The sequence below is a fragment of the Oncorhynchus keta genome, chromosome 29 (genome assembly GCF_023373465.1).
Source record: "Oncorhynchus keta strain PuntledgeMale-10-30-2019 chromosome 29, Oket_V2, whole genome shotgun sequence".
In the NCBI taxonomy this organism is placed as follows: Eukaryota; Metazoa; Chordata; class Actinopteri; order Salmoniformes; family Salmonidae; genus Oncorhynchus; species Oncorhynchus keta.
Window position 1 is genome coordinate 48,423,401 of NC_068449.1, and position 13,837 is coordinate 48,437,237.

General features: G+C 47.4%; 1 protein-coding gene across 14 annotated transcripts in view; it reads right to left on the bottom strand.

The window, feature by feature from the left end:
- Positions 1-13,837, bottom strand: part of LOC118361866 (teneurin-3) — a 510,845-nt gene that overhangs the window by 38,207 nt on the left and 458,801 nt on the right. For 10 of the 14 annotated variants that reach the window (XM_052486681.1, XM_052486678.1, XM_052486675.1 and 7 more), the window contains 2 exons: positions 9,412-9,661; positions 2,519-2,539 (listed from right to left, as the gene is read on the bottom strand). In XM_052486681.1, coding sequence (XP_052342641.1) covers positions 2,519-2,539; positions 9,412-9,661 — 271 coding nt within the window. The remainder of the gene's footprint in view (positions 1-2,518; positions 2,540-9,411; positions 9,662-13,837) is intronic. The other 4 variants (XM_052486677.1, XM_052486682.1, XM_052486685.1 and 1 more) reach the window with 1 other exon arrangement.

Consider the following 13,837-nt stretch of genomic DNA (forward strand, 5'->3'; position numbering starts at 1 on the left):
ATAGTTCCTCCTCTCCTCTGAACACCACCATAGTTCCTCTCCTCTCTCCTCTGAACACCACCATAGTTCCTCCTCTCCTCTGAACACCACCATAGTTCCTCCTCTCCTCTCTCCTCTGAACACCACCATAGTTCCTCCTCTCCTCTCTCCTCTGAACACCACCATAGTTCCTCCTCTCCTCTGAACACCACCATAGTTCCTCCTCTCCTCTCTCCTCTGAACACCACCATAGTTCCTCCTCTCCTCTGAACACCACCATAGTTCCTCCTCTCCTCTGAACACCACCATAGTTCCTCCTCTCCTCTGAACACCACCATAGTTCCTCCTCTCCTCTGAACACCACCATAGTTCCTCCTCTCCTCTGAACACCACCATAGTTCCTCCTCTCCTCTGAACACCACCATAGTTCCCTCCTCTCCTCTGAACACCACCATAGTTCCTCTCCCTCATAGTTCCTCCTCTCCTCTGAACACCACCATAGTTCATCCTCTCCTCTGAACACCACCATAGTTCCTCTCTCTCCTCTGAACACCACCATAGTTCCTCCTCTCCTCTGAACACCACCATAGTTCCTCCTCTCCTCTCTCCTCTGAACACCACCATAGTTCCTCCCTCTCTGAACACCACCTCCTCTCTCCTCTGAACACCACCATAGTTCTCTCCCTCTCCTCTGAACACCACCATAGTTCCTCCTCTCCTCTGAACACCACCATAGTTCATCCTCTCCTCTGAACACCACCATAGTTCCTCTCTGAACACCACCTCCTCTCTCCTCTGAACACCACCATAGTTCCTCCTCTCCTCTCTCCTCTGAACACCACCATAGTTCCTCCTCTCCTCTCTCCTCTGAACACCACCATAGTTCCTCCTCTCCTCTGAACACCACCATAGTTCCTCCTCTCCTCTGAACACCACCATAGTTCCTCCTCTCCTCTGAACACCACCATAGTTCCTCCTCTCCTCTCTCCTCTGAACACCACCATAGTTCCTCCTCTCCTCTGAACACCACCATAGTTCCTCCTCTAGTCTGAACACCACCATAGTTCCTCTCTCCTCTGAACACCACCATAGTTCCTCCTCTCCTCTGAACACCACCATAGTTCCTCCTCTCCTCTCTCCTCTGAACACCACCATAGTTCCTCCTCTCCTCTGAACACCACCATAGTTCCTCCTCTCCTCTGAACACCACCATAGTTTCCTCTCCTCTCCTCTCTCCTCTGAACACCACCATAGTTCCTCCTCTCCTCTGAACACCACCATAGTTCCTCTCTCCTCTGAACACCACCATAGTTCCTCCTCTCCTCTCTCCTCTGAACACCACCATAGTTCATCCTCTCCTCTGAACACCACCATAGTTCCTCCTCTCCTCTCTCCTCTGAACACCACCATAGTTCATCCTCTCCTCTGAACACCACCAGTTCCTCCTCTCCTCTCTCAACACCACCATAGTTCCTCCCTCTCCTCTGAACACCACCATAGTTCCTCCTCTCCTCTGAACACCACCATAGTTCCTCCTCTCCTCCTCTCTCCTCTGAACACCACCATAGTTCATCCTCTCCTCTGAACACCACCATAGTTCCTCCTCTCCTCTCTCCTCTGAACACCACCATAGTTCATCCTCTCCTCTGAACACCACCATAGTTCCTCCTCTCCTCTCAACACCACCATAGTTCCTCCTCTCCTCTGAACACCACCATAGTTCCTCCTCTCCTCTCTCCTCTGAACACCACCATAGTTTCTCCTCTCCTCTGAACACCACCATAGTTCCTCCTCTCCTCTGAACACCACCATAGTTCCTCTCTCCTCTGAACACCACCATAGTTTCTCCTCTCTCCTCTGAACACCACCATAGTTCCTCCTCTCCTCTCTCCTCTGAACACCACCATAGTTCCTCCTCTCCTCTCTCCTCTGAACACCACCATAGTTCATCCTCTCCTCTGAACACCACCATAGTTCCTCCTCTCCTCTCTCCTCTGAACACCACCATAGTTCCTCCTCTCCTCTGAACACCACCATAGTTCCTCCTCTCCTCTCTCCTCTGAACACCACCATAGTTCCTCCTCTCCATCTAGACTTGACCCCGTGTCTTGTCCTCACTCCTCTTTGTCAAAGGGCCCCAACCGTACAACAGAGAAGTATTGAGTTGAAAACAGACCCCTCAAAACGTTTTTCTCGTTAGCGTTTTTTGTTGTTGTTGCTAGTTAGCGATTTTATAAAAGTGTTAAGTTGTCTTTTACGATGTACAAAACAACAACTAGTGGGTTCTGGATGGTTCCAGCAGGTTTGTAGGCAGATAAAGGAGTCTGATTCGCCGAGAGCTGATGTCGGCCAATCCGCTAGAATGATTCTGAAATCCCTCCAAAGCCTTTATATAAAGAGAGTGACTGTATTCTATGGACGGGCTGCCACTAGGGTTTACACAGGATACAGAGAGAGAGAGAGAGAGAGAGAGAGAGAGAGAGGGAAACAAGACTGGTATGGATCTGTGGTACATGGTTATATTGTTACTGAGGCTTACCTATGTCTGAAATCTTTATTTCTTAGAAAAGCGGAAGCAGAAGGGAACAAGAAAGAGAAAAAAAAGAGATAATAGAAGAGTGTTGGTTAGTCAGACTGGAGAACACACAGAAAGAGAGAGATAATAGAAGAGTGTTGGTTAGTCAGACTGGAGAACACACAGAAAGAGAGAGATAATAGAAGAGTGTTGGTTAGTCAGACTGGAGAACACACAGAAAGAGAGAGATAATAGAAGAGTGTTGGTTAGTCAGACTGGAGAACACACAGAAAGAGAGAGATAATAGAAGAGTGTTGGCTAGTCAGGATGGAGAACACACAGAAAGAGAGAGATAATAGAAGAGTGTTGGTTAGTCAGACTGGAGAACACACAGAAAGAGAGAGATAATAGAAGAGTGTTGGTTAGTCAGACTGGAGAACACACAGAAAGAGAGAGATAATAGAAGAGTGTTGGTTAGTCAGACTGGAGAACACACAGAAAGAGAGATACCAGAAGAGTGTTGGTTAATCAGACTGGAGAACACACAGAAAGAGAGAGATAATAGAAGAGTGTTGGTTAGTCAGACTGGAGAAAACACAGAAAGAGAGATACCAGAAGAGTGTTGGTTAGTCAGACTGGAGAACACACAGAAAGAGAGAGATAATAGAAGAGTGTTGGTTAGTCAGACTGGAGAACACACAGAAAGAGAGAGATAATAGAAGAGTGTTGGTTAGTCAGACTGGAGAACACACAGAAAGAGAGAGATGTTTGCACACACACACACACACACACACACACACACACACACACACACACACACACACACACACACACACACACACACACAATACAAGTTGTCATACACACGGACACATTAACATACAGTACACATATACTGTCAGGCAGTCAAAGAGTTAGACACCCCCCCCCACACACACACAGCCGTCCACCTGGGAGCTAGTGTTTGCGTTAGCATGAATGGTTCACCTGGGAGCTAGCATTAGTGTGCCAGACTTGTGCTCCAGGTTAACAGGCTCATAATGGCCTATTGATTGTGTTCCTGACAATGAAGAGGCAGGGCCTAAACAACAGCGTTAGCACCCCCGGTGACTAGCCAGGACGCTGGGATTACTGTATATGCCAACGCTGCGGAGTGACTTTTCATTTATAATACACATGCAAACACGCACACTCACATGCATGCGCATAAGCGCGCGTACGCACACTCTTTCTCTCTCTCTCTTTCTAATTAGTACATTTAATTTACAGGACTGGGCATTACCCATCAAGCCTAATAATGAAATTGAGTTAAGCCTGGGTGCATTACAGTGTGCTGGGCAAAGAGAGACAGAGAGAGAGAGACAGAGAGAGTGAGACAGAAAGAGAGAGACAGAGAGAGAGAGACAGAGAGAGTGAGACAGAAAGAGAGAGACAGAGAGAGAGAGACAGAGAGAGTGAGACAGAAAGAGAGACAGAGAGACAGAGAGAGTGAGACAGAAAGAGAGAGAGAAAGAGCGAGACAGTAAGAGACAGACAGAAAGAGAGAGAGGCAGAAAGAGAGAGAGAGAGAGAGAGAGAGAGAGAGAGAGAGAGAGAGAGAGAAGAGAAGAGAGAGAGAGAGAGAGAGAGAGAGAGAGAGAGAGAGAGAGAGAGAGAGAGAGAGAGAGAGAGAGAGAGAGAGAGAGAGAGAGAGAGAGAGAGAGAGAGAGAGAGAGAGAGAGAGAGAGAGAGAGAGAGAGAGAGAGAGAGAGAGAGAGAGCAATAGTGTTGTTCTTGTATACATGATTATATGTACTATTATTATTATTACTATTGAAATGAACTGTATTTCATTATCCTCATCACATTGTACTGTATTTACTGAAATGCTGTAGCCTACCACTATACTACTTTGGCAATATCAACAAATTGAATTTCATGCCAATAAAGTCTGAATTTGAATTTGAATTAGAGAGAGATTGAGAGAGAGAGACAGGGGCGTATGTGTAGCCCTGTGTTTGGTCACATTTGCATGGAAGGGTGAGAGCATCAGTGAGGAAAGAGAGAAAGCTAGAGAAGGAGAAGCTGGAGAAGAAAGAGAGACAGACAATATATTTCCTCAGGGTAAAATGTGAGAAGGTAATTTATGAGCAGTGTGTGTACATAACAGGGCTAAAATGTCCTACAGACCAGGTTAGAGGAGAGGCTGTGTGTGTGTGTGTGTGTGTGTGTGTGTGTGTGTGTGTGTGTGTGTGTGTGTGCCTTCCATAACATCTCTGTATCTCATCATTGTAAGTGACCAGGTAAGACTGACCACACTCCACATGGAGTGAGTGTGAAATTGCATTTTTACTGAAACAAATCAATGTGTGTGTATCAGGTGGCTCTTGTGTCATCCAGCCATCCATCACTGAATTCTCCTGCCCATCTCCCTTCCCCAAACCATCGTTTGGGGGCCAGGCAACCTGAGCTCTACCCCTTCAATCCATCCATCCATCCATCCATCCACCCAACCAACCAACGCCACTCACACACCCCACCTCCATCCATCCCTCCCTCCATTTATCCATCTATCCATCCATCCCTCTTTCTCTACATATGCATGTTAGTCATTCATCAGAAGTAGGTAAAACAAGAAAATTGCAAAAGTAAAACCATCTTCAAGAAATAAACCACATCAACAGCAGTTTGATTCAGACTAAAAGAAAAGTACAACAAATAGACTGTTTTCCCCCTCTCTCCATCCTTACCTGAGCTCCATCACACTGGTGACGTTCCCAGAGACTGTTTTCCCCCCTCTCTCCATCCTTACCTGAGCTCCATCACACTGGTGACGTTCCCAGAGACTGTTTTCCCCCTCTCTCCATCCTTACCTGAGCTCCATCACACTGGTGACGTTCCCAGAGACTGTTTTCCCCCTCTCTCCATCCTTACCTGAGCTCCATCACACTGGTGACGTTCCCAGAGACTGTTTCCCCCTCTCTCCATCATTACCTGAGCTCCATCACACTGGTGACGTTCCCAGAGACTGTTTTCCCCTCTCTCCATCCTTACCTGAGCTCCATCACACTGGTGACGTTCCCAGAGACTGTTTTCCCCCTCTCTCCATCCTTACCTGAGCTCCATCACACTGGTGACGTTCCCAGAGACTGTTTTCCCCCCTCTCTCCATCCTTACCTGAGCTCCATCACACTGGTGACGTTCCCAGAGACTGTTTTCCCCTCTCTCCATCCTTACCTGAGCTCCATCACACTGGTGACGTTCCCAGAGACTGTTTCCCCCCCTCTCTCCATCCTTACCTGAGCTCCATCACACTGGTGACGTTCCCAGAGACTGTTTCCCCCCTCTCTCCATCCTTACCTGAGCTCCATCACACTGGTGACGTTCCCAGAGACTGTTTCCCCCTCTTCTCCATCCTTACCTGAGCTCCATCACACTGGTGACGTTCCCAGAGACTGTTTTCCCCCTCTCTCCATCCTTACCTGAGCTCCATCACACTGGTGACGTTCCCAGAGACTGTTTTCCCCCTCTCTCCATCCTTACCTGAGCTCCATCACACTGGTGACGTTCCCAGAGACTGTTTCCCCCTCTCTCCATCCTTACCTGAGCTCCATCACACTGGTGACGTTCCCAGAGACTGTTTCCCCCTCTCTCCATCCTTACCTGAGCTCCATCACACTGGTGACGTTCCCAGAGACTGTTTTCCCCCTCTCTCCATCCTTACCTGAGCTCCATCACACTGGTGACGTTCCCAGAGACTGTTTCCCCCTCTCTCCATCCTTACCTGAGCTCCATCACACTGGTGACGTTCCCAGAGACTGTTTCCCACCCTCTCTCCATCCTTACCTGAGCTCCATCACACTGGTGACGTTCCCAGAGACTGTTTTCCCCCTCTCTCCATCCTTACCTGAGCTCCATCACACTGGTGACGTTCCCAGAGACTGTTTCCCCCTCTCTCCATGCTTACCTGAGCTCCATCACACTGGTGACGTTCCCAGAGACTGTTTCCCCCTCTCTCCATCCTTACCTGAGCTCCATCACACTGGTGACGTTCCCAGAGACTGTTTCCCCCTCTCTCCATCCTTACCTGAGCTCCATCACACTGGTGACGTTCCCAGAGACTGTTTTCCCCCTCTCTCCATCCTTACCTGAGCTCCATCACACTGGTGACGTTCCCAGAGACTGTTTTCCCCCTCTCTCCATCCTTACCTGAGCTCCATCACACTGGTGACGTTCCCAGAGACTGTTTTCCCCCTCTCTCCATCCTTACCTGAGCTCCATCACACTGGTGACGTTCCCAGAGACTGTTTTCCCCCTCTCTCCATCCTTACCTGAGCTCCATCACACTGGTGACGTTCCCAGAGACTGTTTTCCCCCTCTCTCCATCCTTACCTGAGCTCCATCACACTGGTGACGTTCCCAGAGACTGTTTTCCCCCTCTCTCCATCCTTACCTGAGCTCCATCACACTGGTGACGTTCCCAGAGACTGTTTCCCCCTCTCTCCATCCTTACCTGAGCTCCATCACACTGGTGACGTTCCCAGAGACTGTTTTCCCCCTCTCTCCATCCTTACCTGAGCTCCATCACACTGGTGACGTTCCCAGAGACTGTTTTCCCCCTCTCTCCATCCTTACCTGAGCTCCATCACACTGGTGACGTTCCCAGAGACTGTTTTCCCCCTCTCTCCATCCTTACCTGAGCTCCATCACACTGGTGACGTTCCCAGAGACTGTTTTCCCCCTCTCTCCATCCTTACCTGAGCTCCATCACACTGGTGACGTTCCCAGAGACTGTTTCCCCCTCTCTCCATCCTTACCTGAGCTCCATCACACTGGCGACGTTCCCAGAGACTGTTTCCCCCTCTCTCCATCCTTACCTGAGCTCCATCACACTGGCGACGTTCCCAGAGACTGTTTCCCCCTCTCTCCATCCTTACCTGAGCTCCATCACACTGGTGACGTTCCCAGAGACTGTTTTCCCCCTCTCTCCATCCTTACCTGAGCTCCATCACACTGGTGACGTTCCCAGAGACTGTTTCCCCCTCTCTCCATCCTTACCTGAGCTCCATCACACTGGTGACGTTCCCAGAGACTGTTTTCCCCCTCTCTCCATCCTTACCTGAGCTCCATCACACTGGTGACGTTCCCAGAGACTGTTTTCCCCCTCTCTCCATCCTTACCTGAGCTCCATCACACTGGTGACGTTCCCAGAGACTGTTTCCCACCCTCTCTCCATCCTTACCTGAGCTCCATCACACTGGTGACGTTCCCAGAGACTGTTTCCCCCTCTCTCCATCCTTACCTGAGCTCCATCACACTGGTGACGTTCCCAGAGACTGTTTCCCCCCTCTCTCCATCCTTACCTGAGCTCCATCACACTGGTGACGTTCCCAGAGACTGTTTTCCCCCCTCTCTCCATCCTTACCTGAGCTCCATCACACTGGTGACGTTCCCAGAGACTGTTTTCCCCCTCTCTCCATCCTTACCTGAGCTCCATCACACTGGTGACGTTCCCAGAGACTGTTTTCCCCCTCTCTCCATCCTTACCTGAGCTCCATCACACTGGTGACGTTCCCAGAGACTGTTTTCCCCCTCTCTCCATCCTTACCTGAGCTCCATCACACTGGTGACGTTCCCAGAGACTGTTTCCCCCCTCTCTCCATCCTTACCTGAGCTCCATCACACTGGTGACGTTCCCAGAGACTGTTTTCCCCCTCTCTCCATCCTTACCTGAGCTCCATCACACTGGTGACGTTCCCAGAGACTGTTTTCCCCCTCTCTCCATCCTTACCTGAGCTCCATCACACTGGTGACGTTCCCAGAGACTGTTTTCCCCCTCTCTCCATCCTTACCTGAGCTCCATCACACTGGTGACGTTCCCAGAGACTGTTTTCCCCCCTCTCTCCATCCTTACCTGAGCTCCATCACACTGGTGACGTTCCCAGAGACTGTTTCCCACCCTCTCTCCATCCTTACCTGAGCTCCATCACACTGGTGACGTTCCCAGAGACTGTTTTCCCCCTCTCTCCATCCTTACCTGAGCTCCATCACACTGGTGACGTTCCCAGAGACTGTTTTCCCCCTCTCTCCATCCTTACCTGAGCTCCATCACACTGGTGACGTTCCCAGAGACTGTTTTCCCCCTCTCTCCATCCTTACCTGAGCTCCATCACACTGGCGACGTTCCCAGAGACTGTTTCCCCCTCTCTCCATCCTTACCTGAGCTCCATCACACTGGTGACGTTCCCAGAGACTGTTTTCCCCCTCTCTCCATCCTTACCTGAGCTCCATCACACTGGTGACGTTCCCAGAGACTGTTTTCCCCCTCTCTCCATCCTTACCTGAGCTCCATCACACTGGTGACGTTCCCAGAGACTGTTTCCCACCCTCTCTCCATCCTTACCTGAGCTCCATCACACTGGTGACGTTCCCAGAGACTGTTTTCCCCCTCTCTCCATCCTTACCTGAGCTCCATCACACTGGTGACGTTCCCAGAGACTGTTTCCCCCTCTCTCCATCCTTACCTGAGCTCCATCACACTGGTGACGTTCCCAGAGACTGTTTTCCCCCCTCTCTCCATCCTTACCTGAGCTCCATCACACTGGTGACGTTCCCAGAGACTGTTTTCCCCCCTCTCTCCATCCTTACCTGAGCTCCATCACACTGGTGACGTTCCCAGAGACTGTTTTCCCCCCCTCCATCCTTACCTGAGCTCCATCACACTGGTACGTTCCCAGAGAGCTCCATCCTTACCTGAGCTCCATCACACTGGTGACGTTCCCAGAGACTGTTTTCCCCCCTCTCTCCATCCTTACCTGAGCTCCATCACACTGGTGACGTTCCCAGAGACTGTTTTCCCCCTCTCTCCATCCTTACCTGAGCTCCATCACACTGGTGACGTTCCCAGAGACTGTTTTCCCCCCTCTCTCCATCCTTACCTGAGCTCCATCACACTGGTGACGTTCCCAGAGGGGAAGATGCGTCTGATGTAGTTGAAGTCCCCGACGAAGAGGCTCCCGTCGGCGCCACAGGCCAGCGCCACGGGGGCCAGCAGCTTGTTGCCCTCCGCCTGGCCGTTACAGCTGGGGCACGAGATGCTGCGGCGCCGGCCGTTACCCATGATGCTGCTGATCACTGGGGGCTGCTGGGAGATGAACACGTTCTCACCATTGCCCTTGTACAGGATGCCTGGATGGGGGGAGAGGGAGGAGGAGGAAGGGTGGGAGATGGAGGGGAAGATTAGTTGCTGTGTCAAAGTCGTGTGTCATTGTGATGAGTGGAAGATTGACGAAAAATAAGCAAATTGTTGTTGTTGGCTTATACATGTAGCTTTTTGTACATTTGTGTAATTTCGGAACTTCCATGTTCGCCACAAATTACAAAAATGGAGGTGAAGCATATTTAAACTGTAAAGTTTTGTCAGATAACATTATGTACGTAGAAGGAATATGATTTGGTGTGTTGCAAACGTGGTCGAGGGATCAACATAACACTCTGAATGCCCAGTAGTTGCAACAGTTTCACTTGGCCAGATGATCACCACAGGGAAATCAAATCAAAGCCTTACAAACTTCTCTCTTTCATAGAATAAATTCAGGCCAATGTTGTTTTTCATTTTTAAACTCAACACCACTTCCTGTTAATACTTGCCCGAGGCTAACCAGCTATGCAGCCAGGAAATAAACACTCACTGCTTTAAAATTAGCCCCTCTACACACACACACACACACACACACACACACACACACACACACACACACACACACACACACACACACACACACACACACACACACACACACACACACACACACACACACAATTTCACCAAAACTGTGTAATTAATACAGGCTTTGAATATTGTATTTCTCAGATGATTTTCACCTCTGTGAGAAAGTGATCAGAAGGAAACGTAGCAGGGTTTAAATGGGTTGATACCACAGCTGTTCCTGTTGTCATGATTACGGGCTTTTGATCATTGGAATGTTCATTTACGTGGTGCTGGGACCGAGGGCAGGTTTTTATCTGGTAATGGTGGTCGTTTGGAATCGATAAATGGTGTTAGCGCAGGTGTATGGTGCTGGGACTGGGCGTTAGGGCTGGGATGATGACGGTGTTATGAGATTGGGGCACCCTGGGTAGGTGTTGCCTGACCTTGCACTTCTCTCTCTTTCCATTCAATTCAATTCAAAGGGCTTTATTGGCATGGGAAACATACAGTATGTTCTCTCTTTCCTCACAACAGGGTTTCATAGGATCACACAGCGTGGGAGATGAAAAGATGCATGTGTGTGTCACCACACATTTAAGAACATGACGCCTCCCCCACCAGTAACACACAACAGGGTGCTGATTTGAAAAAACTGTTGAAAGACAAAGGAGTTAAATGGGATCAGCCGTAGGTGTCGTTTTCAAAGCAGCGATATGTAAAAACCAACTGCATAGTATAAAGTGCAGTACTTCAAACCACTGCTATTCTGAAAAAGCCTCTATCAATACATACAACTATCTATATATAAAAACAAACAAAAATATCATTTCTAGATTAAAAGAAATGTGATAATCAAAATCATTACTTATGTAGCTAGCAATAAAAATTGCAGACAACTAAAATAATAATTACAGCTACTTGATTATCAGCATATTCATGGACGCATAACTTATATATGATAAGGTAATACAACTCTTAATAATGTGTTGAAAATACTACATACAAAATTACAACATTAATATTGTTCTGATTACTAGCTATACTAATTGTAATACTTATGACAATAATTATTCAATAATATTGTATTTATTCAATACATCATTAAAAAAAAGACATTAAATACTTTTAAATCATACTATAATATTGTACCTAAATAATATTATAATAATTACTAAGTACAGTATCATTAGTGTTATCATCCATATCAATAGCTTCCTCAACAATGTATTTATCTTTGCAAATACATAACTATTTAATTACTGCTCTCATTATCATCAATTATCCCCCTCCGGCAGTAAAGGAAATAGCTACCAAATCAATACAATTGCAGCTTGTTAATCAATCATTCTATTCTCTCAGGTCTGGTGCCTTGACATTGTCCCTGTCTCAGGTTCCTTTCTGCTCCATATACTTAGTTTATTATATTATTATTGAATATTCGCTCTAGAATATCAACCCTGGTATAGTCAAAATAAAATGAGTGCTGGCGCCTAAAATTATTTTGGGCAGTTTTTTCTTTCCATTAAAAGCACTTAATATAGCATAAAAACTAAATGAACACTGTAAATGTTTTGGGAATATTGTGGGGATATATTGGGATGTTTTGGGAAGATTTTGGGAATATTGTGGAGACATATGGGGATATTTTGGGAATATTGTAGAGACATATGGGGATATTTTGGGAATATTGTAGAGACATATGGGGATATTTTGGGAATATTGTGGAGACATATGGGGATATTTTGGGAATATTGTAGAGACATATGGGGATATTTTGGGAATATTGTAGAGACATATGGGGATATTTTGGGAATATTGTGGAGACATATGGGGATATTTTGGGAATATTGTAGAGACATATGGGGATATTTTGGGAATATTGTGGAGATATATGGGGATGTTTAGGGAATATTGTGGGGATGTTTTGGGAATATTATGGGGATGTTTTGGGAATATTGTGGAGATATATGGGGATGTTTTGGGAATATTGTGGAGATATATGGGGATGTTTAGAGAATATTTTGGGGATGTTTTTGGGAATATTATGGGGATATATAGGGATGTTTTTGGAATATTGTGGAGATATATGGGGATGTTTTGGGAATATTGTGGAGATATATGGGGATGTTTTGGGAATATTGTGGAGATATATGGGGATGTTTTGGGAATATTGTGGAGATATATGGGGATGTTTAGGGAATATTTTGGGGATGTTTTAGGAATATTATGGGGATATATAGGGATGTTTTTAGAATATTTTGGGGATATATGGGGATGTTTTGGGAATATTATGGAGATATATGGGGATGTTTTGGGAATATTATGGAGATATATGGGGATGTTTTTAGAATATTTTGGGGATATATGGGGATGTTTTGGGAATATTATGGGGATTTATGGGAATGTTGTTATACTAAGCTCCCCCCAGGATGTACTGAGCTTACCTCTGTGCTGTGCCATGCCCTGTCTCCTGAGGGCCATTGAAACAAACACACACCCTGTACCACTACCTACAGGCCCTGGCCCACTCTTCCCACCCGTGCCCAGAGATCGGCACTGATTGGAATAGTTTCTGATTGGCTGTGGGGGGATGAGAGCTGTCTATGGTAGGCTGAATGAGAGATAACGAGAGAGAGGAAGAGAAAGTGGCAGAGGGTGCTGCTGTATGGATTTTGGCTGTGTGATGTAACCAGTGGGGTTGTGTTGGATCCAAAACAGAGAGAGAAGAGAGAGAGAGAGAGAGAGAGAGAGAGAGAGAGAGAGAAATAGCAGGAGAGAGAGAGAGAGAGAGAGAGAGAGAGAGAGAGAGAGAAAGAGAAAGAGAGAGAGAGAGAAAGAGAGAGAGAGAGAGAGAGAGAGAGAGAGAGAGAGAGAGAGAGAGAGAGAGAGAGAGAGAGAGAGAGAAATAGAGGAGAGAGAGAGAGAGAGAGAGAGAGAGAGAGAGAGAGAGAGAGAGAGAGAGAGAGAGAGAGAAGAGAGAGAGAGAGAGAGAGAGAGTGGAATGAGGGATGGATGGTTGTGTAGGTCATTTGGGTCATTCAGAAATAACAACTCCCAAAACTGCTGTCATCTTCAGAGCTCGCAAATACACCTCAACCACAGCCTCTCTTTCTCATTCCTCTCTTTTTCTTTTTCTCGCTCTTTAGTATGTTTAGCAGAACTCAGAGGACAGAAAGACAGAGAGAGAGAGAGAGAGAGACTGAGTGAGAAAGGAGGGGGATGGAGAGAACCCTTCCTCTTACAGAAAACAACTAAAAGCAGCGTCACCAAAGTTATTCCACTGGGAACCAAAAGGCAGTGCAAACAGGACCAAGTCTTGGTGTAGTGATTTTGGATGGAGAGGGGGAAGAGATGAAGAGCGGGATGGATGGAGGAGAAGATAGGAGGAAAAAGGGGGCTTTTGCTTCAAAGAAAGTATTTCAAAGGATGGCGTCACGCTGTGCGCCTTAAATTATTCACGTCGGGCAACATGTTGGAATGCTGCGCAGCCCGCTTTGCCACTTGCTAGGTTTATTAACCGCTAGATGAATGACGCCATCTTAGAGAGAAACACAATGAGGGTCTGCACCGCCAGCCCGAACCCCAAACCAACAGTAGCCAAGCACCGAACCCCCAGCTGAACCCCCTAAATCTCAGGTAGCTAGTTCGCCTAG